This window comes from Balaenoptera musculus, chromosome 11 (genome assembly GCF_009873245.2).
Source record: "Balaenoptera musculus isolate JJ_BM4_2016_0621 chromosome 11, mBalMus1.pri.v3, whole genome shotgun sequence".
Classification (NCBI taxonomy): Eukaryota; Metazoa; Chordata; class Mammalia; order Artiodactyla; family Balaenopteridae; genus Balaenoptera; species Balaenoptera musculus.
This window is the reverse complement of record NC_045795.1, coordinates 72170395-72193541: the sequence shown is the minus strand read 5'-3', so window position 1 is coordinate 72193541 and position 23147 is coordinate 72170395. Positions and strand designations below refer to the sequence as shown.

Below are 23147 nucleotides of genomic sequence, written 5' to 3'. Positions count from 1 at the left end.
CTCTGTTTCAAATAAAGGGGAACCTTTATTTTTGGCGATTACAGAAAGCATTTGGCTTTTTTTCCAAGTACAAAAATAAAACCTGCTCATTGTATACAAACTGGAAAGCTCAGAAAAATATAAGAAAGCATAGATAATTTTACTTTTCAATTCATAAGATACACTACTCATAACTCTTTAATATGTATAGTGGAGCTGCTTCAAACATTCATTTAACTCACTTGGCTTCTACTATGTATACTCAGTGATCCCTCTTATAAAAATAAATAGTAAAATAAAATAAAATGAAGAAAGCAAGAGGGTGGGAGAGAGAGAGAGAGAGAGACAGAGAGACAGAGAGACAGAGAGAGAATGAATACAAACGATTGAGTACTGCATGTGATTCACCTGAGTTTCTACTCAATGACTCTATATGCTTGGGGGTGATGGGAAAAAAGAGTCAGCAATTCTCTCAGTTGGTTTCACTTGCTATGTGTCTCTTCTAGTGAGTATAGCACCTTGTTGAGTGTGATTTTAATGTTGAAAGACAGACCATGTATTTTTCATACACATAGTATACAAAGTTCATAGATATATATATCCACTTTTTAATCTGGTATTCAACTTAAGAAATAATGATTTGTTTCAATGCTGGATGAAAAAGTAGCTGTGCTGGGGACTTCCCTGGCTGCACAGTGGTTAAGAATCTGCCTGCCAGTGCAGGGGACACGGGTTGGATCCCTGGTCCAGGAAGATCCCATATGCTGCGAAGCAGTTAAGCTGGTGCACCACAACTACTGAGCCTGCACTCTAGAGCCTGCGAGCCACAACTACAGAAGCCTGCACGCCTGGAGCCTGAGTTCCGCAACAAGAGAATCCCCTGCTCGCCACCCACGCACAGCAACGAAGACCCAATGCAGCCAAAAAAAAAAGAAAAAAAAAAAAAAGAAAAACTAGCTGTGCTGAACTGTTGAGAGTCAATAGTACTGAAATTCATGAGTTTCAAGGATTTCCTTTACATGTTGACTTTAGAACCATTGTAAGACATTATTTCTCATAGAACAGAAGTCAGCAGTTTTTTCCTGCAAAGGGCCACATGGTAAATATTTTAGGCTTTGTGAGACGTACAGTGTTTTTGTAACTACTCAATTCTGCTGTTGTTGCAGTAAGAAAGCAGCCAAAGACAATATGTAACTGAATGGATGTGTCCGTGCTACATCAAAACTGTTTATGGACAACTGATATTTTCATGTACCATGAAATGTTATTCTTCTTTTAATTTTTGAACCTTTTAAAAGTGTAAAAATAATTCTTACCTTGATGGCCATGTAAAAACTGGCAGCACGCAGAAGCAAGAAGAGCTACAATCCTGCAGCCTGTGGAAGAAAAACCACATTCACAGAAAGATAGACAAGATGAAAAGGCAGAAGGACTATGTAACAGATGAAGGAACAAGATAAAACCCCAGAAAAACAACTAAATGAAATGGAGATAGGCAATCTTCCAGTAAAAGAATTCAGAATAATGATAGTGAAGATGATCCAGGACCTCGGAAAAAGAATGGAGGCAAAGATCGAGAAGATTCAAGAAATGTTTAACAAAGATCTAGAAGAATTAAAGAACAAACAAACAGAGATGAACAATACAATAACTGAAATGAAAACTACACTAGAAGGAATCAATAGCAGAATAACTGAGGCAGAGGAATGGATAAGTGACCTGGAAGACAGAATGGTGGAATTCACGGCTGCAGAACCGAATAAAGAAAAAAGAATGAAAAGAAATGAAGACAGCCTAAGAGACCTATGGGACAACATTAAACGCAACAACATTCACATTATAGGGGTCCCAGAAGGAGAAGAGAGAAAGGACCCCAGAAAATATTTGAAGAGATTATAGTCGAAAACTTCCCTAACATGGGAAAGGAAATAGCCACCCAAGTCCAGGAAGCGCAGAGAGTCCCATACAGGATAAACCTAAGGAGAAACACGCTGAGACACATAGTAATCAAATTGGCAAATATTAAAGACAAAGAAAAATTATTGAAAGCAGCAAGGAAAAAACGACAAGTAACATACAGGGGAACTCCCATAAGGTTAACAGCTGATTTCTCAGCAGAAACTCTACAAGCCAGAAGGGAGTGGCATGATATACTTAAAGTGATGAAAGGGAAGAACCTACAACCAAGATTACTGTACCCAGCAAGGATCTCATTCAGATTTGATGGAGAAATCAAAAGCTTTAGAGACAAGCAAAAGCTAAGAGAATTCAGCACCACCAAACCAGCTCTACAAAAAATGCTAAAGAAACTTCTCTAAGTGGGAAACACAAGAGAAGGAAAGGACCTACAAACCCAAACCCAAACCCAAACAATTAAGAAAATGGTAATAGGAACATACATATCAATAATTACCTTAAATGTGAATGGATTAAATGCTCCAACCAAAAGACACAGGCTTGCTGAATGGATACAAAAACAAGACCCATATATGTGCTGTCTACAAGAGACCCACTTCAGACCTAGGGACACATACAGACTGAAAGTGAGGGGATGGAAAAAGATATTCCATGCAAATGAAATCAAAAGAAAGCTGGAGTAGCAATACTCCTATCAGATAAAATAGACTTTAAAATAAAGAATGTTACAAGAGACAAGGAAGGACACTACTTAACGATCCAGGGATCAATCCAAGAAGAAGATATAACAATTATAAATATATATGCACCCAACATAGGAGCACCTCAATACATAAGGCAACTGCTAACAGCTCTAAAAGAGGAAATCAACAGTAACACAATAATAGGGGGGACTTTAATACCTCACGTAGACCAATGCACAGATCATCCAAACAGAAAATTAACAAGGAAACACAAGCTTTAAATGACACAATAGACCAGATAGATTTAATTGATATTTATAGGACATTCCATCCAAAAACAGCAGACTACACTTTCTTCTCAAGTGCGCATGGAACATTCTCCAGGATATATCACATCCTGGGTCACAAATCAAGCCTCAGTAAATTTAAGAAAATTGAAATCATATCAAGCATCTTTTCTGACCACAACGCTATGAGATTAGAAATCAATGACAGGGGAAAAAATGAAAAAAACACAAACACATGGAGGCTAAACGATACGTTACTAAATAACCAAGAGATCACTGAAGAAATCACAGAGGAAATCAAAAAATACCTAGAGACAAATGACAATGAAAACACGATGATCCAAAACCTATGGGATGCAGCAAAAGCAGTTCTAAGAGGGAAGTTTATAGCTATACAAGCCTACCTCAAGAAACAAGAAAAATCTCAAATAAGCAATGTAACCTTACACCTAAAGGAAGTACAGAAAGAAGACCAAACAAAACCCAAAGTTAGCAGAAGGAAAGAAATCATGAAGATCAGAGCAGAAATAAATGAAATAGAAACAAAGAAAACAATAGCAAATATCAATAAAACTAAAAGCTGGTTCTTTGAGAAGGTAAACAAAATTGATAAACCTTTAGCCAGACTCATCAAGAAAAAGAGGGAGAGGACTCAAATCAATAAAATTAGAAATAAAAAAGGAGAAGTTATAACAGACAATGCAGAAGTACAAAGCATCCTAAGAGACTGCTACAAGCAACTCTATGCCAATAAAATGGATAACCTGGAAGAAATGGACAAATTCTTAGAAAGGTATAACCTTCCCCGACTGAACCAGGAAGAAACAGAAAATATGAACAGACCAATCACAAGTAATGAAATTGAAACTGTGATTAAAAATCTTCCAACAAACAGAAGTCCAGAACCAGATGGCTTCACAGGTGAATTCTATCGAACATTTAGAGAAGAGCTAACCCATCCTTTTCAAACTCTTCCAAAAAATTGCTAAGGAAGGAAAACTCCCAAACTCATATGAGGCCACCATCACCCTGATACCAAAGCCAGACAAAGATACTACAAAAAAAGAAAATTACAGACCAATATCACTGATGAATATAGATGCAAAAATCCTGAACAAAATACCAGCAAACAGAATCCAACAACACATTAAACGGCTCATACACCATGATCAAGTGGGATTTTTCCCAGAGATGCAAGGATTCTTCAATATACACAAATCAATCAATGTGATGCACCATATTAACAAATTGAAGAATAAAAACCATATGATCATCTCAATAGATGCAGACAAAGCTTCTGACAAAATTCAACACCCATTTATGATAAAAACTCTCCAGAAAGTGGGCATACAGGGAACCTATGTCAACAAAATAAAGGCCATATACAACAAACCCACAGCAAACATCACTCTCAATGGTGAAAAACTGAAAGTATTTCCTCTAAGATCAGGAACAAGACAAGGACGTCCACTCTCACCACTATTATTCAACATAGTTTTGGAAGTCCTAGCCATGGCAATCAGAGAAGAAAAAGAAATAAAACGAATACAAATTAGAAAAGAAGAAGTAAAACTGTCACTGTTTGCAGATGACATGATACTATACATAGAGAATCCTAAAGATGTCATCAGAAAACTACTAGAGCTAATCAGTGAATCTGGTAAAGTTGCAGGATACAAAATTAATGCACAGAAATCTCTTGCATTCCTATACACTAATGATGAAAAATCTGAAAGAGAAATTAAGGAAACACTCCCATTTACCATTGCAACAAAAAGAATAAGATACCTAGGAATAAACCTACCTAGGGAGACAAAAGACCTGTATGCAGAAAACTATAAGACTCTGATGAAAGAAATTAAAGATGATACCAACAGATGGAGAGATATACCATGTTCTTGGATTGGAAGAATCAACATGTGAAAATGACTATACTACCCAAAGCAATCTACAGATTCAATGCAATCCCTATCAAATTACCAATGGCATCTTTTACAGAACTAGAACAAAAAATCTTGATATTTGTATGGAGACACAAAAGACCCCGAATAGCCAAAGCAGTCTTCAGGGAAAAAAACGGAGCTGGAGGAATCAGATTCCCTGACTTCAGGCTATACTACAAAGCTACAGTAATCAAGATAATATGGTACTGGCACAAAAACAGAAATATAGATCAATGGAACAGGACAGAAAGCCCAGAGATAAACCCACGTACCTATGGACAACTAATCTATGACAAAGGAGGCAAGGATATACAGTGGAGAAAAGACAGTCTTTTCAATAAGTGGTGCTGGGAAAACTGGACAGCTACATGTAAAAGAATGAAATTAGAACACTCCCTAACATCATACACAAAAATAAACTCAAAATGGATTCGAGACCTAAATGTAAGACTGGGCACTATAAAACTCTTAGGGGAAAACATAGGAAGAACACTCTTTAACATAAATCACAGCAAGATCCTTTTTGATCCACCTCCTAGAATAATGGAAATAAAAACAAAAATAAACACATGGGGCCTAATGAAACTTAAAAACTTTTGCACAGCAAAGGAAACCATAAACAAGATGAAAAGACAAACCTCAGAATGGGAGAAAATATTTGCAAATGAATCATCAGACAAAGGATTGATCTCCAAAATGTATAAACAGCTCATGGAGCTCAATATTAAAAAAAACAAACGACCCAATCCAAAAATGGGCAGAAGACCTAAATAGACATTTCTCCAAAGAAGACATACAGATGGCCAAGAAGCACATGAAAATCTGCTCAACATCACTAATTATTAGAGAAATGCAAATCAAAACTACAATGAGGTATCACCTCACACCAGTTAGAATGGGCATCATCAGAAAATCTACAAACAACAAATGCTGGAGACGGTGTGGAGAAAAGGGAACCCTCTTACACTGTTGGTGGGAATGTAAATTGATATAGCCACCATGGAGAACAGTATGGAGGTTCCTTAAAAACTAAAAATAGAATTACCATATGACCCAGCAACCCCACTACTGGGCATATACCCAGAGAAAACCATAATTCAAAAAGACACATGCACCCCAATGTTCATTGCAGCACTATTCACGATAGCCAGGACATGGAAGCAACCTAAATGCCCATCGACAGACGAATGGATAAAGAAGATATGGTACATATATACAATGGAATATTACTCAGCCATAAAAAGGAACAAAATTGGGTGATTTGTAGAGACGTAGATGCATCTAGAGACTGTCATACAGAGTGAAGGAAGTCAGAAAGAGAAAAACAAATATCGTATATTAACGCATATATGTGGAACCTAAAAAATGGTACAGATGAATCGGTTTGCAGAGCAGAAATTGAGACACAGATGTAGAGAACAAACGAATGGACATCAAGGGGGGAAAGTGGTGGGGGTGGGGGTGGGGGTGGGATGAATTGGGAGATTGGGATTGACATGTATACACTGATGTGTATAAAATGGATGACTGATAAGAAAAAAAAAACATTAAAAAAAGAAAACACTGGCAGCACAGTGTATACAGATATCAAAGCATCAAGTTATATGTCTTAAATATATACAATTTTTATTTGTCAGTTATACCTCATAAAAGCTGAAAAACAGGGCTTCCCTGGTGGCGCAGTGGTTGGGAGTCTGCCTGCCAATGCAGGGGACACGGGTTCGAGCCCTGGTCTGGGAAGATCCCGCATGCCGCGGAGCAGCTGGGCCCGTGAGCCACAGTTGCTGAGCCTGCGCGTCTGGAGCCTGTGCTCCACAACGGGAGAGGCCGCGACAGCGAGAGGCCCGCGCACCGTGATGAAGAGTGGACCCCACTTGCCGCAACTGGAGAGAGCCCTCGCACAGAAACGAAGACCCAACACAGCCAAAAATAAATAAATAAATAAATTTTAAAAAAAAAGAAAAAGAAACTGGGATTAAGAAGCAGTGATGTGTCCAAATACCCATCTTGCCATTCACTTGCTAAAAAAAAAAAAAAAAAAAGCTGAAAAACAAGAACAAAAAAAAAGAAACTGGTAGCAGACTGGATTTAGCTCATGGGATGTAGTTTGCCAACTCATACCATAGATTGTTTATAGTTGACAGTTGTTAATGCAAAAATTAAATCACACACCAACCTAGCAGACTCTTCCCACATCATTCAAAACAATGTAGGAGAAATGAAAATATGCATGACAATCATAATTTCTCATTTATAACTAGCATCTTTGGATAAGAATATTTGTGATTTATTGAATTCTAATAGTTTTACATTATAAAAAATTTCCTGACAATTTTCATAAACGTTTTGACACCTTAACATTTTTGACATATAAGTTAATGTTTAGGTCTTATCATAATATCTGATATATAAGTGCTGACCTGAACGAATTGGTCTCTTTTAGGTTCTTGCTGTTACTTCTTTAACAGGTTTACTGGAAAAACTGCAGAACTGCAATGAACTTTTGGAGAAAATTATGAAAGGCCTTAATGCATATCTTGAAAAAAAACGACTTTTCTTCCCTCGGTATGATGGATAATCAATTGTGCTATAATTAAAGCATTTTCTGATGTGTGATAAATTATAACTAAAACTTTTGTATTTGCATGTTTTTCCCTAGTTTTTTCTTCTTATCTAATGACGAAATGTTAGAGATTTTGTCAGAGACCAAAGATCCACTTAGAGTTCAGCCTCATTTAAAAAAATGCTTTGAGGGCATCGCTAAATTGGAGTTCCTTCCCAATTTGGACATTAAAGCCATGTATAGCTCCGAAGGTGAGCTAGTGGAGCTGATTGCACTTATTTCCACGTCTGCAGCGCGAGGTGCTGTGGAAAAGTGGCTCATTCAAGTAGAAGATTTGATGCTCCAGAGTATTCATGATGTGATCGCTGCAGCCAGGCTGGTATGTTTCCTAGGATTTAATGTATATCCTATATTCTGTAAATGCTTTCTTTTAGGAGGTTTTGAAAGGGTACCAGTAAATGAACACTTAAGGTCTTACTATCTTAAGCCATTTATTATTTTCTTTACTCTTTGTTCCTAACATTATTATTAAAATAATAATAGTAGTAAGAATTGATAATAATATGTGATTAAGTGCTACAAAAGAAAAAAGGTGTTATGAGAAAGAATAATAAGGTGTATATAATTTAGAATGGGGGAGGTGGGTTGCTAGTGATAGGCTCTTAGAGAAAGTAAAATTGAAACTGAGACCCAAAGGATAAGTAGGAATTAACCAGATAAATAACAAATGGGAGAGCACCTAAGTATCCTGTGTAAAGCCCCTGAGATAAGAAAGAACCTCAGACATGGGTGTTAAATTCATGATCTAGTTTACTTATTGCTATTTACACTCAAACAATTACTTAAAAACTCAAAACGAGATGAACAAACATTAACGGAGGATCTACAATATTTGAGAGAAATATAAGACGTAGGCACTACATGTATCTCACTTTTGCTAATTCAATTAACCTAATCTTGAATGATAAACTTCAGTATATTTCTTCCTTTAGGATCACAACGGAATAGTTGTGTAGTAAAAATGTCATTTAAAAAGGCTTTGCAGCCTTATATCCAGCAACTCACTCTATATGAGTGAGGAATCCTTTTTCCTTCACCAAGAGCCCTATGAGAATCATCTTGCAGTGACTATTCTGTTCAGCTTCAATGTTCCTGCAGATAAATCTTGACTTTTTCTCTCCTTTTTTCTATTTATGATTCCAAACAAACTAAAACACATAGGAAAGAATCAACATTATCCATGAAAGTATTTCCTTAATCCATATAGAAATTTACCTTCTGTGTACCTAGCAATGGCTCATCAATTCTTCGAAACTCAGCCTTCTTTGAAACTTAGGTTAAATTGTCATTTGCATTTATCTATAAATATTGCTAATAAAATGCATTTTAATAATAGATATTTATATCCTTATGTTTAATATTCTTATATCTAAGATGGTGTCATTGTATTAAAAATATAGTTTCCAGGGAATTCCCTGGCAGTCCAGTGGTTAGGACTCTGCGCTTTCACTGCTGTGGCCCGGGTTCAGTCCTTGGTTGGGGAACTAAGATCCCACAAGCTGTGCTGCACGGCCAATAAAATATATATATATATATATATATATATATATGAAGTTTCCTTTAGTATCCACTCTTCATACTTTGTTCTGCAGTTGTTTTTTTTCAGTTTTTAATTTGGATCTGCTATTATCATTTACTTTTGAAACAAGTTATTTTTAAAAAGACTACCCCCCCAATAAATCCATTTAAATGCATTTTGAACATAAAAATGTTAGAAGAAATGAAAGTATACTTTGAACCCAAAAGCATAGATTGTTCAATTGTATATAAATGAACAAATATATTATTGTTTAAATTATATATGCTGGTCATACAAGTTTTTAGAAAAGCAATGGATAAATAATACAAGGGTTCTAGCTACTAGGTCAGTTTTCTACTAGATGGCATAGTCTTCTTTTCAATTAAATCTTGGTATCAATATACATAACCTATTAGACTGATTTATTTTTTACTTTAATAAACCCTCATATTTCATTATAATAGAAGTAATATGTATTCTATGTAGAAAATTGACAACTCCCCACAGCAAAGAAACCTAAAAATCCTATGGAAAATAATTTCCAGAAGAATCAATAATCAAATCCTTCCAAAGATAACTGATTATTAACATATTGGTGCTCATCTTTCCATTCTTTTATAAATAAATATTTCAAAAATATGATTTGTAAAAAATTTTCAGGTCTTTTAAATAGTCATCTAAAATTTTTCATGACTACATTCTAGCCTACAAATGTACCAAATATTGCACTTCTTTATTGTTAAACATTAAGCTTTTTTCCCCTTTTGTAAACTTTTAAAGTTAGAAATGCATTTTAATTACTCAGGCTTATCCAGAATCTGCAAGAAGAGACTGGGTTCGAGAGTGGCCTGGCCAAGTTGTACTTTGTGTTTCTCAAATGTTCTGGACCTCTGAGACACAGGAAGTTATAAGTAGTGGGACAGAGGTAAATCATTACCTTAAATAACATTCTTTTTAAATAACTTTCTTTTCTACATGCTATGTTTTTTTAGTTAGCTTATCTATTATTTGCAAAGGTAACCTTCCCCCCGATTTCTACATGTAGCATTAAAATTGTACAATTATTTAAAAACTTGTTCTTAATTTTTCTTATGCTTAGACAAAAATCACTCTATTCGAGAACTCATTTCTATATTGAGCTATATTATGATGTCAGAATTGTTAAAGAGTAAATGTATGAAATACATGTTTCAGCTACTATATAACATTAGTTTAATTGCTTTTTTTATTTTGTAGGGATTAAAGAAGTACTATAAGGAACTTCAGAATCAACTAAATGATATTGTAGAGCTGGTAAGAGGAAAACTGTCGAAGCAGACCAGGATTACTCTGGGGGCTTTGGTTACTATTGATGTCCATGCTAGAGATGTGGTTATGGACATGATTGATATGGGTATGTGACTCTTTTTAATTTTTAAAATAAGGTATAGATAGCCTTTAGAAACAAGGACTTACCCTCTATGTCTTTTTCTCTCTCAACAGAATTTATTTTATATGATCTTTTCCATAAGTTAGAAAACATGAATTATTTTAATATTTGCTGTTGTAAAGATGATAAAATACTTATTTTTCAAATTATTTCCATTTCAGGATTATCTGTCTTGTTTTACTTTATTCCTTTTAGGTGTCTCACATGATACAGATTTCCAGTGGCTTGCTCAGCTTCGATATTATTGGGAATATGACAATGCTCGAGTTAGTATCATTAATTGCAACGTAAAATATGCTTATGAATACCTTGGTAACTCACCTCGACTTGTCATTACTCCTCTAACTGACAGATGTTACAGAACATTGGTATGTGTTTAAATTATTTTAATTCACACATTAAAGATTCCTTTTTGGTTTGGTGTCATATTTTCTTGTCTAAATTTAACATGGCTATCCTCATTTTATTCTCTTATCTGTATAGTTGAATACAGCTATCCCTTCCTAATCCCAAATTCCGTTTATGTGAAGTTATAGTAGTGAATATTTACTTCTGCGTGCTCTTGTAGAATACAAGAGTGTGTGAATTCTAATGTTTTAAAATCATGAGTCACTCCTGTTGGGGATAATTAGAAAAAGGAAGGTACTGGAGATTTAAAGAAGAAACCAGAGCTTTGGAAAATGGTATCAGTTTTTGCAGTGGAGTTCTGGGAGATGACAAGAAGATGAAGGAAGCACATTTGGGCCTTAGAACTCCAAGTTACTTTTGTTGAATAGGAGAGGGAGCGCTGAAATGTAGGCAGGTGGTACTGAGGGCTGTGCTTGTTGGGAAGCTATGGAAGATAAAGCCATGACTACAGAAAACAACAACAACAACAAAGTGAAACCCTGGGAATTGCGTTGTCAGATAAAATACAGGACTTTCAGGTAAATTTGAATTTCAAATAAACAATGAATAATTTGTTAGTAGAAATATGTCCTAATTATTACATGGGGCATACTTATACTAGCAAATTATTCATTGTTTATCTGATTTTCAAATTTAACTGGGCATCCTGTATTTTTATTTGCTAAATCTGGCAACCCTACCTGGGAATTGAGGAGATGCATCAAGAAACACCAATCCACCTGTGCTGAGTAAGTAAATTAAAGTGTCTTTGGGTTTTCTGGAAGCAGAAATGAAATGGGGATTATTGGGCAAATGATTTTCTAGGGAATGCTCTCAGTAAAAACCCATAAGGAAATGAGGAAAGCAGGCAGGAAAGCTAAGCAAAGATGTGGTTTTGATGGATGTATGGCCTTAGCCTGATCTCATGGAGAGCGTTTGAGCATGAATGGCATCTCAGGGGTACTTCACTTTAAGGCAAAGGGGTCTAGCTTTTCTATCCCTTTATTATCATTGGCTATGGTTCACTCCTGGGGCTGGGGGGGTGGGGTGTGGGTAAGCTTTCAGGTGTTTGTGGATAAGGGAGCTCCTATTAATTGAGGGCAAATCTCAGGAGAAAAGGACAGTTGTGAGCTATTTGTAGATGACTGACAGCAATTGGAAGGACGGATGCAATGACCAGTAAAAGAATCTGAGTAAGGTTCTAGTGCATCTATGATAAAATGTTTCGCCAAATCCTCTTTCTCAGGAAGCTACCTGAAGGCCAGACCACATCTGTCTTGTTCTCTACTCTAGTGATTGACAAGTACATAAGTTACTCCCTAAATATTTGTTGAGTAAATGAATCTCAAGCTTCTGTGTCCTCAGACCTCACTGAAATCAGCTGTGAATATTTGTAAAGTGGACGCTAAGGACTGAGTTGTATAATCAAAATCCCATTAAACACTTGTATACAACACTAAACATTGAAAGTCTCCTATTATATTTACTATCCATAATAAAGGGAACACATTTGTAAGCATTTTTTGGAAATTATAAAGAAGGGAAAGACTGTTTCCAGCAATCAAGTTAATGGACATTAACAGTATAGCGTTTACTATAAATTTAAGATAGGTAAAATATCATTGATATTGCCTTTATTTAATGAGCTCTATTGTTTTATTTTAGTAAATGTGAAAATATTTAAGATTTTCATAGGTCTATCTATTATTTTTTTAAATACTTAATTTTTTTAGAGCAGTTTTAGGTTCGCAGCAAAATTAAGCAGAAGGAACAGAGCGTTCCCATATACCCCTTGCCTCCCCAAATGTACAGTCTTGGTCCTTTAACCCTATTTTATCTAAAAGGAGTTAAGTTTCACAAACTCTCATAGCAGTTTTCATGAAACAAACTTCATGGAGAGAGTTGACTGTAACTTGTATGCATCTAAAAATTTCCAGCCATTGTTCTAGTCACTGTGGGGACCCAGAAAGAATTCAGATACTGCTGATGTTACTCTAAAGGAGCTTAAGGACTGGGACTTACCTGGTGGTGCAGTGGCTAAGACTCTGTGCTCCCAATGCAGGGGGTCCGGGTTCAATCCCTGGCCAGGGAACTAGATTCCTCATGCATGCTGCAACTAACAGTTCTCATGCCACAACTAAGGAGCCCACATGCAGCAACTAAGACCTGGCACAACCAAATAAATATTTTTTAAAATTATTAAAAAAATAAAGGAACTTAAGTACTAATTGAGAGGGAAAAAATGTACATAGTTAACTGTAATGTGAGTGTTGCTGAACCAAATGAACCAGGTTCATTTGTCTGACTCTCTGCAGTAAGCCAAATGCTGAAACGCTGAGGTTTGCAGCAGAGAAAGTGCTTATTCACAAAGCAGCCAAGCAAGGAGATTGAAAAACAACTCAAATATGCCTCTCTGAAGGCGAAGGGCTCAGGATATCTATGGGATAAAGCTGAGGTGTGGGGAGCGTGGGGAAATGTAATTGAAAACAAGAAAAAGGTGAGGCAACCGTTGCTCTGCGCATATGCACCCAAGCCATAGGCTTTTTCGTGGGAGGAAAGCTCAGAAAGCAGCCTAGTTAGCATGCTCTGAGGGTGGAGTTTTTGGCCTCTGACATCAAAATGTCACTGAGCGGACCCTTGCTGATGCCCAGATGGAGGGTTGGTGGTCTTAACCGTCTTAAGCTTGAGCTGATTGATTTGACACAGTAGACTCCAAATATGTAAAAAGCAACTTGGGCAAACATCCAAATGCCCAGGCTACAGGACGCCTGGAGGATACGCCAGCTTTCATAAAAACAATAAAAGTGAGTCCAACCAGCGAAGGTAGGTCACAGTTTACCATTTATCAGTGGGTAACTGATAACTACTCTGGGTTTCACAAGGTTGAAACGGATACTACTGGTTAGAGAAGTACAGAACAATGCTATGGGGATGGAGAAAATGAAGAACATACCAAGAGTGGAATGCAACAGCGAGGGTGAATCATAGACAAAATTATATAGTAGGTCATCTGTTTATTTTCCCACTGATGGGCCCCCATTTATGACCCCCACTTTTAGGTGTTTTCTCTCTTTGCAGCTAGCCGTAGAGGTCATCATTGATCTCTACAACCATCTCCATAACCACTTCTTTTTTTAATTTTATATTATTTTATTTTATAGGAGATGGAGCAATCTGCTCTCTCAATTTTTTTTTTTTAAATTTTATTTATTTATTTATTTATGGCTGTGTTGGGTCTTCGTTTCTGTGCGAGGGCTTTCTCTAGTTGCGGCGAGCAGGGGCCACTCTTCATCGCGGTGTGCGGGCCTCTCACTATTTCTCTTGTTGCGGAGCACAGGCTCCAGACGCGCAGGCTCAGTAATTGTGGCTCACAGGCCTAGTCGCTCCGCGGCATGTGGGATCTTCCCGGACCAGGGCTCGAACCCATGTCCCCCTCATTGGCAGGCAGATTCTTAAGCATTGCGCCACCAGGGAAGTCCCTCCATAAGCACTTCTAATTAAACTTTTCTGACTAAATGTTAACACTTCAAGGCTAGATTCTCTTTGTTTTTAAAGGCAAATGGGATACACATGAAGTATTAGAAAATAAGGAGACTTTGATACAGTTTCACTTTTTTTTTAGATCCTTTAAACTGCTTTTTCTTTGTGCAGCTAGAAAATTGAGTGCTAAAAATTAACTGAATGATGTAATTGTATTACTGCCTCTCTGAAGCTACAAATAAGACTAAATCCACTTTATAAGCAATTGTCCTATTATAGGGTTTTTTGTTTGTTTTCAGTTAAGCATGGATTTCTTTTCACGTTTATTTTTCTTTTCAGATAGGTGCCTTCTATTTAAACCTTGGAGGTGCTCCAGAAGGGCCAGCAGGCACAGGAAAAACTGAAACCACCAAGGACTTGGCTAAAGCTCTTGCTGTACAGTGTGTGGTATTCAACTGTTCAGATGGGCTAGATTATCTAGCAATGGGAAAGGTAAAGTTACATATTAAATGTTACAAATTTACAACTAGGTCAAACTGGATAAACTGAAGCAAACTCGTTTAAAACACCGAATGTGGTTTAAGCATTACTTGACCTTTTTTTTTGGGGGGGGTGGGGTAAAGACGTTTTTATCCTTGGGGCTTTTAACTGTCACTTTTGACTTAAAAAGGTTAAATTTTTGTTTTAACAAACGATGCCCTTTCCTACGAAAATCATCTCCTTTTTTCTCTTCCTCAGTTTTTTAAAGGATTGGCTTCTTCTGGTGCTTGGGCTTGCTTTGATGAATTTAATCGAATTGAATTGGAAGTGCTGTCAGTGGTAGCTCAACAGATCCTTTGCATTCAGAGAGCCATTCAACAGAAGCTAGAAGTGTTTATTTTTGAAGGGACAGAACTTAAGCTCAATCCAAACTGTTTTGTAGCTATTACTATGAATCCTGGCTATGCAGGACGTTCTGAATTACCGGATAATCTTAAGGTAATATTTTTTTAAAGAGTGTAAATTTGGTAATCAAAAGTAACAGCATAATCTACTCAAAATGGTATAATTTTCTCACATGTATTTGTAATCTCCCTTTTACCTTTTCCATTTGCTATAAGGTAAACCTCTAAAAACTTTTTTAGATGTCTAAAAAAAATATTAGAGTACATAAAACTGTTAAAGTGCTACTGAAAAATTACAAAGTTAATGAAAAGGTGCTGCACTGGGGGAATAAACTTGAATATCAACACATTATCTTTGGGTGCTTATGCTCAGCTTTAAAAATGGTTTCCTTTAGGTAAATAATATATTTCATTTATTATATACTTCAGGTTCTTTTTAGAACAGTGGCTATGATGGTTCCAAACTATGGCCTCATAGCAGAAATCTCCCTCTACTCCTATGGATTTTTGAATGCAAAACCTCTGTCTGTGAAGATAGTAATGACCTACAGGCTCTGCTCAGAGCAGCTCTCATCACAGTTTCATTATGACTATGGAATGCGAGCAGTAAAAGCAGTTTTAGTGGCTGCTGGAAACCTAAAACTAAAATTTCCAAATGAAAATGAAGATATACTTGTAAGTATTAAATATACACATTGTGAAAGTATCTGTAGAAAGATAACTTTTTCAGCAAGGTTGATCATGAACTATAGATAGGCAGATAAGAGAGTTGTTTGCTTTGAGCCTTTTTACATGGGGTTGAAATGATAGTTTTGAGGTTCTGTTTTTCATTATACTTTGTATGAATCCAAGGACCATTAGGTTTGATAAGTGTAGTATTGGCTTTTTAGTATGGGGATTCCATGGAACAATGTAAAAGAAACTTTGACTTTGGTGGGGTGGGGGTGAGAGAAGGGCAGATACTGGCAATTAACTTATCTTGCACTTTTTGGATGGTTTTAGCTTCTGCGATCAATTAAAGATGTAAATGAACCAAAGTTTTTATCACATGATATACCCTTATTTAATGGAATAACTAGTGACTTATTTCCTGGTGTTAAACTTCCTGAAGCTGACTATCATGTAAGTAAACCTGTGAGAATGGCTTGTTCTGCAAATAAATTCATCTGGTGACTCAGTAGTTTTCCAAGTTTTATTAAATGAGTTTTATTAAAAAATTCTGTTTGGAGGATAAACCCCTATTTTGGCCACTTTAATTAATGAGGAAGAGTAAATTTTAGTACCTTATATGATAGTAGGGTTAACAAGTTTCAGGTCAAATATAATGTTTATTGTAAGAGAATACATATTTTATTTCCTATCTTGTGATTTATAATATTTACTACTATGTATACTATAATACTATTATATACCTCCGCAGGTAGAAAAGATGGTAAACTGAAAGTGGTAAAACATCCTATAGTTTTTTTGTACAGCAAAGTGATTCAGTTATATATACACATTTCAGATTATTTTCCATTGTAGGTTATTACAAGATATTGAATATAGTTCCCTGTGTTATACAGTAAATCCTTGTTGCTTATCTATTTTATGTATAGGAATTTGTATCTGTTAATTCCAAACTCCTAATTTATCCCTTCCCCATCACTTTCCCCTTTGGTAACCGGAAGTTTGTTTTCTGTGTCTGTGAGTCTGTTTCTGTTTTGCATATAGATTCATTTGTATTATTTTTTAGATTACATATGTGAGTGTTATCATATAATATTTGTCTTTCTCTGTCTGATTTACTTCACTTAGTATGATATTTCTAGGTCCATCCATCTTGCTGTGAATGTTAGCCTTCTTTTTTTTTTTTTAATCTTCAAATTCAAATACTACTATACATCCTATGGCAGGATCAGAATAAGGTGATTCTAGGCTGTTTTCCAATACCAACAACTAATTCTCTGATTCTCTAGACACCCACTGGGTGTTCAAAAATTCAATTCAATTCTGACACTAACTGCCTAGAGTTAGTGTCAGTCCTACAACACTGCCTCTCACTTCATACAGAAGTCTCAAGTCCTGGGCCACCTGTACTTCTGACTGACAGGCTATAAACTAGGGGTTTCCCTGACCCCTCCCCACCCAGGTTTAATAATTTGCTAGAACAGCCCACAGAACTCAGGAACACAATTTACTTCTGCTTACCAGTTTATCATAAAGGATACAACTCAGGAACAACCAAATGGAAGAAATGTATAGAGCGTGGTATGGGCAGGTGGCAGCATGGAGCTTCCGTGCCCTTTCAGGGAGAGTCACCCTCCCTGTACCGGAAGCTCTTGAATCTCATTGTTCAAGAATTTTTATAGAGTTCAATCATCAGCCCCTTCTTCCCCAAAGGTTGGTAGGGCTGAAAGTTCCAACCCTCTAGTCACTGTGTCTTTTTGGTGACCAGCCCAATCCTGAAGCTATCTAGGTTCCCACAACAAGTCACCTCATTAGCATAAACTCAGGTGTTATTGAAAAGGGCTCTTTATGAATAACAAAAGACACTACTACCACTCAGAAAATTCCAAGAGTTTTAGGAGCTCTGTTCCAGGAACCGGGGACAAAGACTCTATATATTTTAGTATTATACCACAGGTGATTATCAAGATGATTCAAGATACGCTAATATGATTTTTTAAATCAAAATGAAAATACAAAATTTTAATATTCTCTTGGAGAACTCTTGTACTCCTATGAATATAGCAAATAGTTTCATGGATTCATAGAATCCAGTTTGAAAAACACTACTAGGAGTCAGTGCTGGGAGGTGTGTGGCTGAGCAACTGTGTATGCCTGCAACTGAGCTGCAGGGGAGCCAGGGTCATAGAAAAAAAAAATACTACAAGCATACCTCATTTTATTGTGCTTTGCAGATGCTGTGTTTTTTTACAAATTGAAGGTTTTTGGCAACCCTGTGTCAAGCAAGTCTATCAGTGCCATTTTCCCAATATTTGCTCACTTCTTGTCTTTGTGTCACATTTTGGTAATTCTTGAAATTTTGAAAATTTTTCATTATTATTATATCTGTTACGGTGATCTGTGATCAGTGATCTTTGATGTTACTGCTGTGACTCACTGAAGGCTCAGATGATGGTTAGCATTTTTTTAGCAAAAAAGTTATTTTTTTTTAAAGGAAAATGCTTTCTTTTTTTTTTAATTTTTATTATTTTTATTTATATTTATTTTTGGCTGTGTTGGGTCTTCGTTTCTGTTTTAGGGCTTTCTCTAGTTGTGGCGAGTGGGGGCCACTCTTCATCGCAGTGCGCAGGCCTCTCACTGTCGCGGCCTCTCTTGTTGCGGAGCACAGGCTCCAGATGCGCAGGCTCAGTAGTTGTGGCTCACGGGCCTAGTTGATCCGCGGCATGTGGGATCTTCCCAGACCAGGGCTCAAACCTGTGTCCCCTGTATTGGCAGGCAGATTCTCAACCACTGCGCCACTAGGGAAGCCCCCCAAAAAAGTATTTTTCATTAAGGTATGTGCATTGTTTTTTAGACATAATGCTATTGCACACTTAATAGACTCAGCAGGAGTCCCCAACTCCTGGTCCTCGGACTGGTGTTGGTCCACGTCCTCTGGGCCGCACAGCAGGAGGTGAGCAAGCCAGGGAAACTTCATCTATCAATCCCTATTTCTCCCCGGCGCTCACATTACCACGTTACTGCCTGAACTATCCCCTCCACAACCCCACACCTGTCTGTGGAAAAATTGTCTTCCACAAAACCAGTCCCTGGTGCCAAAAAGGTTGGGGACCACTGGACTACAGGATAGTGTAAACATAACTTTTATATGCACTGGGAAACCAAAAAATTTGTGTGACTTGCTTTATTGAGATATTTACTTTATTGCTGTGATCTGAACCAAATCCACAATATCTCTGAGGTATGCCCGTCTTAACTACAATATTTTGCTTTTTAATATGTACCGTATTACTTTGTTTTTCATCTACTGACTTCTTTTGGGTTTCAGGTAATGTTTATTAACTTCATTAATCTTCTCTGTTGGCTTTTTAATTTTACGTCAGTGGTCACTCACAGATTGCAATACACATCCTTGATTTATGACAGTTTACCTCAGGTTTGTATTCTGAACCATTTCAGGCACAATATAAGAATTTTAAATGGTATAATTCCATTATCCACTCATCTCTGCCCATTGTACTGTTGTCACGTATTTTACTTCTACATACGTTATAAACTCCACATTTTTTGCTTTAGGTATTAGTATTCGAAAAAAAAAAGTCTTTTATATTTACCCTTTCTAGTGTTTTTTAATTTCTTCCAGCAGATATGTGCTTTAAACTGGGATCTTTTCCCTTCAACTTTAAGAACTTTCTTCAGTATTTATTGTGTACATGTTGAGTCTTCTGGCAACAAATTCTCTCAGTTTTTGTTTTGAAATATCTTTATTTAGACTTCATTTTTTGAAGAATATTTTCACTAGGTATAGAAGTCTAGATTGGCAGGAGTCTACCCCCCCCCCATCATTTTAAAGATGTTATTCCATTAATTCTTGGCTTTCATTGTTATGCTTAGAAGTCAGGAATTTTTCTTATGTATATTTCCTTGAATGTAATATGTTTTTTCGCCTCTGGCTGTTTGAAATATTTTCTTTCTTTCCTTGCTTGACTATGTGCCTAGTGTGGTTTGCTTTTTACGTATCCTACGTGGGATTTGCTGCACTTCTTGAATCTGTGTATTGCTATCTTTCTCCAGAAAATTCTCAGTAATTATCTTTTATAATATTTCTTCTACCCTATTTTCTCTCCCCTGTCCTTCGGGGGCTCCAGTTACATGAATGTTAGAACATTTTATGTCATCTCACATCTCTTATGCTCTGTTTTTGTTTTTTGATTTTTATTATCTGTACTTTAGTTTGGATAATTTTATTGACCTATCTTTAAGATTAATGATCCTTTCCTTGGCTTTGTTCATTCTGCTGATAAACCTATCCAATGAATTCTTTTCTTTTTTTGGGGGGGGGGACGAGTACTGCACCATGGGGCATGTGGGATCTTAGTTCCCTGACAATGGATCGAACCCTCTCCCCCTGCAATGGAAGCACAGAGTCTTAACCATTGGACCACCAGGGAAGTCCCTATCCAATGAATTATTTATTTATTTAAATAGATCTGTATTGGAGTATAATTGCTTCACAATACTGTGTTAGTTTCTGTTGCACAACAAAACGAATCAGCCATATGCATACACATGTCCCCATATCCCCTCCCTCTTGAGTCTCCCTCCCATCCTCCCTATCCCACCCCTCTAGGTTACCTCAAAGCACCGAGCTGATCTCCCTGTGCTATGCTGCTGCTTCCCACCAGCCAACTATTTTACATTTGGTAGTGTATATATGTCTATGCTACTCTCATTTCACCCCAGCTTCCCCCTCCCACCCCATGTCCTCAAGTCCATTCTCTATGTCTACCTCTTCATTCCTACCCTACAACTAGGTTCATCAGTACCATTTTTTTTTTAGCTTCCATATATATGCGTTAGCATACGGTATTTGTTTTTTACTTTCTGACTTCACTCTGTATGACAGACTCTAGGTCCATCCACCTCACTACAAATAACTCAATTTCATTTATTGTTATGGCTGAGTAATATTCCATTGTATATATGTGCCACATCTTATTTATCCATTCATCTGTCAATGGACATTTAGGTTGGTTCCATGTCCTGGCTATTGTAAAAAGTGCTGCAGTGAACATTGTGGTATATTCACTTCAGCACATATTTCTTTTTGAATTATGGTTTTCTCAGGGTATATGCCCAGTAGTGGGATTGCTGGGTCATATGGTCATTCTATTTTTAGTTTTTTGTGGAACCTCCATACTGTTTTCCATTGTGGTTGTATCAGTTTACATTCCCACCAACAGTGCAAGAGGGTTCCCTTTTCCCACACCCTTTCCAGCATTTATTGTTTCTAGATTTTTTGACAATGGCCATTCTGACCAGCATGAGGTGATACCTCATTGTAGTTTTGATTTGCATTTTTCTAATAATTAGTGATGTTGAGCATCTTTTCATGTGCCTCTTGGCCATCTGTATGTCTTCCTTGGTGAAAAGTCTATTTAGGTCTTCTGCCCAATTTTTAGGTGGATTGTTTGTTTTATTGATATTGAGCTCCATGAGCTGTTTGTATATTTTGGACATTAATCCTTTGTCTGTTGTTTCATTTGCAAGTATTTTCTCCCAGTCTGAGGGTTGTCTTTTGGTCTTATTTATGGTTTCCTTTGCTGTGCAAAAGCTTTTAAGTCCCATTTGTTTATTTTTGTTTTTATTTCTGTTACTCTAGGAGGTGGGTCAAAAAGATCTTGCTGTGGTTTATGTCAAAAAGTATTTTCCTATGTTTTCCTCTAAGAGTTTTATAGTGTCTGGTCTTACATTTAAGTCTTTAATCCATTTGGAGTTTATTTTTGTGTACGGTGTTAGGGAGTGTTCTAATTTCATTCTTTTACATGTAGCTGTCCAGTTTTCCCAGCACCACTTATTGAAGAGGCTGTCTTTTCTCCATTATATGTTCTTGCCTCCTTTGTCGTAAATTAGGTGCCCATCTGTGCGTGGGTTTATCTCTGGGCATTCTATCTTGTACCATTGACCTATATTTCTGTTTTTGTGCCAGTACTATACTGTCTTGATTACGGTAGCTTTGTGGTATAGTTTGAAGTCGGGGAGACTGATTCCTCCAGCTCCATTTTTCTTTTTCAAGGTTGCTTTGGCTATTTGGGGTCTTTTGTGCTTCCATACGAAATGTAAAATTTTTTGTTCTAATTCTGTGAAGAATGCCATTGGTAGTTTGATAGGGATTGCATTGAATCTGTAGATTACTTTGGGTAGTATAATCATTTTCACAATATTGATTCTTCCAGTCCAAGAACATGGTATATTTCTCCATCTGTTTATGTCATCTTTGATTTCTTTCATCAGTGTTTTATAGTTTTCCGAGTACAGGTCTTTTGCCTCCTTAGGCAGCTTTATTCCTAGGTATTTTATTCTTTTTTGTTGCAATGGTCAATGGGAGTGTTTCCTTAATTTCTCTTTCTGATTTTTCGTTGTTGGTGTATAGGAATGCCAGAGATTTCTGTGCATTAATTTTGTATCCTGCAACCTTACCAAATTCATTGATTAATTGTAGTAATTTTCTGGTGGCATCTTTAGGATTATCTATGTATAGTATCATGTCATCATCAAACAGTGACGGTTTTACTTCTTCTTTTCCAATTTGTATTCCTTTTGTTTCTTTTTCTTCTCTGATTGCTGTGGCTAGAACTTCCAAAACTATGTTGAATAAGAGTGGCGAGAGTGGACATCCTTGTCTAGTTCCTGATCTTAGAGGAAATGCTTTCAGTTTTTCACCATTGGGTATGATGCTCACTGTGGGTTTGTCGTATATGGCCTTTATTATGTTGAGGTTGGTTCCCTCTATGCCCATTTTCTGGAGAGTTTTTATCATAGATGGGTGTTGAATTTTGTCAGAAGCTTTTTCTGCATCTATTGAGATGATCATATAGCTTTATTCCTTAATTTGTTAATGTGGTGTATCACATTGACTGATTTGCATATATTGAAAAATTCTTGCATCCCTGGGATAAATCCCACTTGATCATGGTGTATGATCCTTTTAATGTGATGTTGGATTCTGTTTGATAGTATTTTGTTCAGGATTTTTGCATCTATGTTCATCAGTGATATTGGTCTATAATTTTCTTTTTTTTGTGGTATCTTTTTCTGGTTTTGGTATTAGGGTGATGGTGGCTTCGTAGAATGAATTTGGGAGTGTTTCTCCCTCTGCAATTTTTTGGAAGAGTTTGAGAAGGACCGGTGTTAGCTCTTCTCTAAATATTTGATAGAATTCACCTGTGAAGACATCTGGTCCTGGACTTTTGTTTGTTGTAAGATTTTTAATTATAGTTTCAATTTCATTACTTGTGATAGGTCTGTTTATATTTTCTAATTCTTCCTGGTTCAGTCTTGGAAAAT

General features: G+C 36.6%; 1 protein-coding gene across 1 annotated transcript in view; it reads left to right on the top strand.

The window, feature by feature from the left end:
* Nucleotides 1–23147, top strand: part of DNAH12 (dynein axonemal heavy chain 12) — a 235027-nt gene that overhangs the window by 99430 nt on the left and 112450 nt on the right. Inside the window, exons 22-30 of the mRNA XM_036869723.1 lie at nt 7253–7374; nt 7469–7751; nt 9757–9876; nt 10188–10344; nt 10576–10748; nt 14587–14739; nt 14986–15225; nt 15561–15806; nt 16134–16253. Of these exons, the coding sequence (XP_036725618.1) occupies nt 7253–7374; nt 7469–7751; nt 9757–9876; nt 10188–10344; nt 10576–10748; nt 14587–14739; nt 14986–15225; nt 15561–15806; nt 16134–16253 (1614 nt within the window). The remainder of the gene's footprint in view (nt 1–7252; nt 7375–7468; nt 7752–9756; nt 9877–10187; nt 10345–10575; nt 10749–14586; nt 14740–14985; nt 15226–15560; nt 15807–16133; nt 16254–23147) is intronic.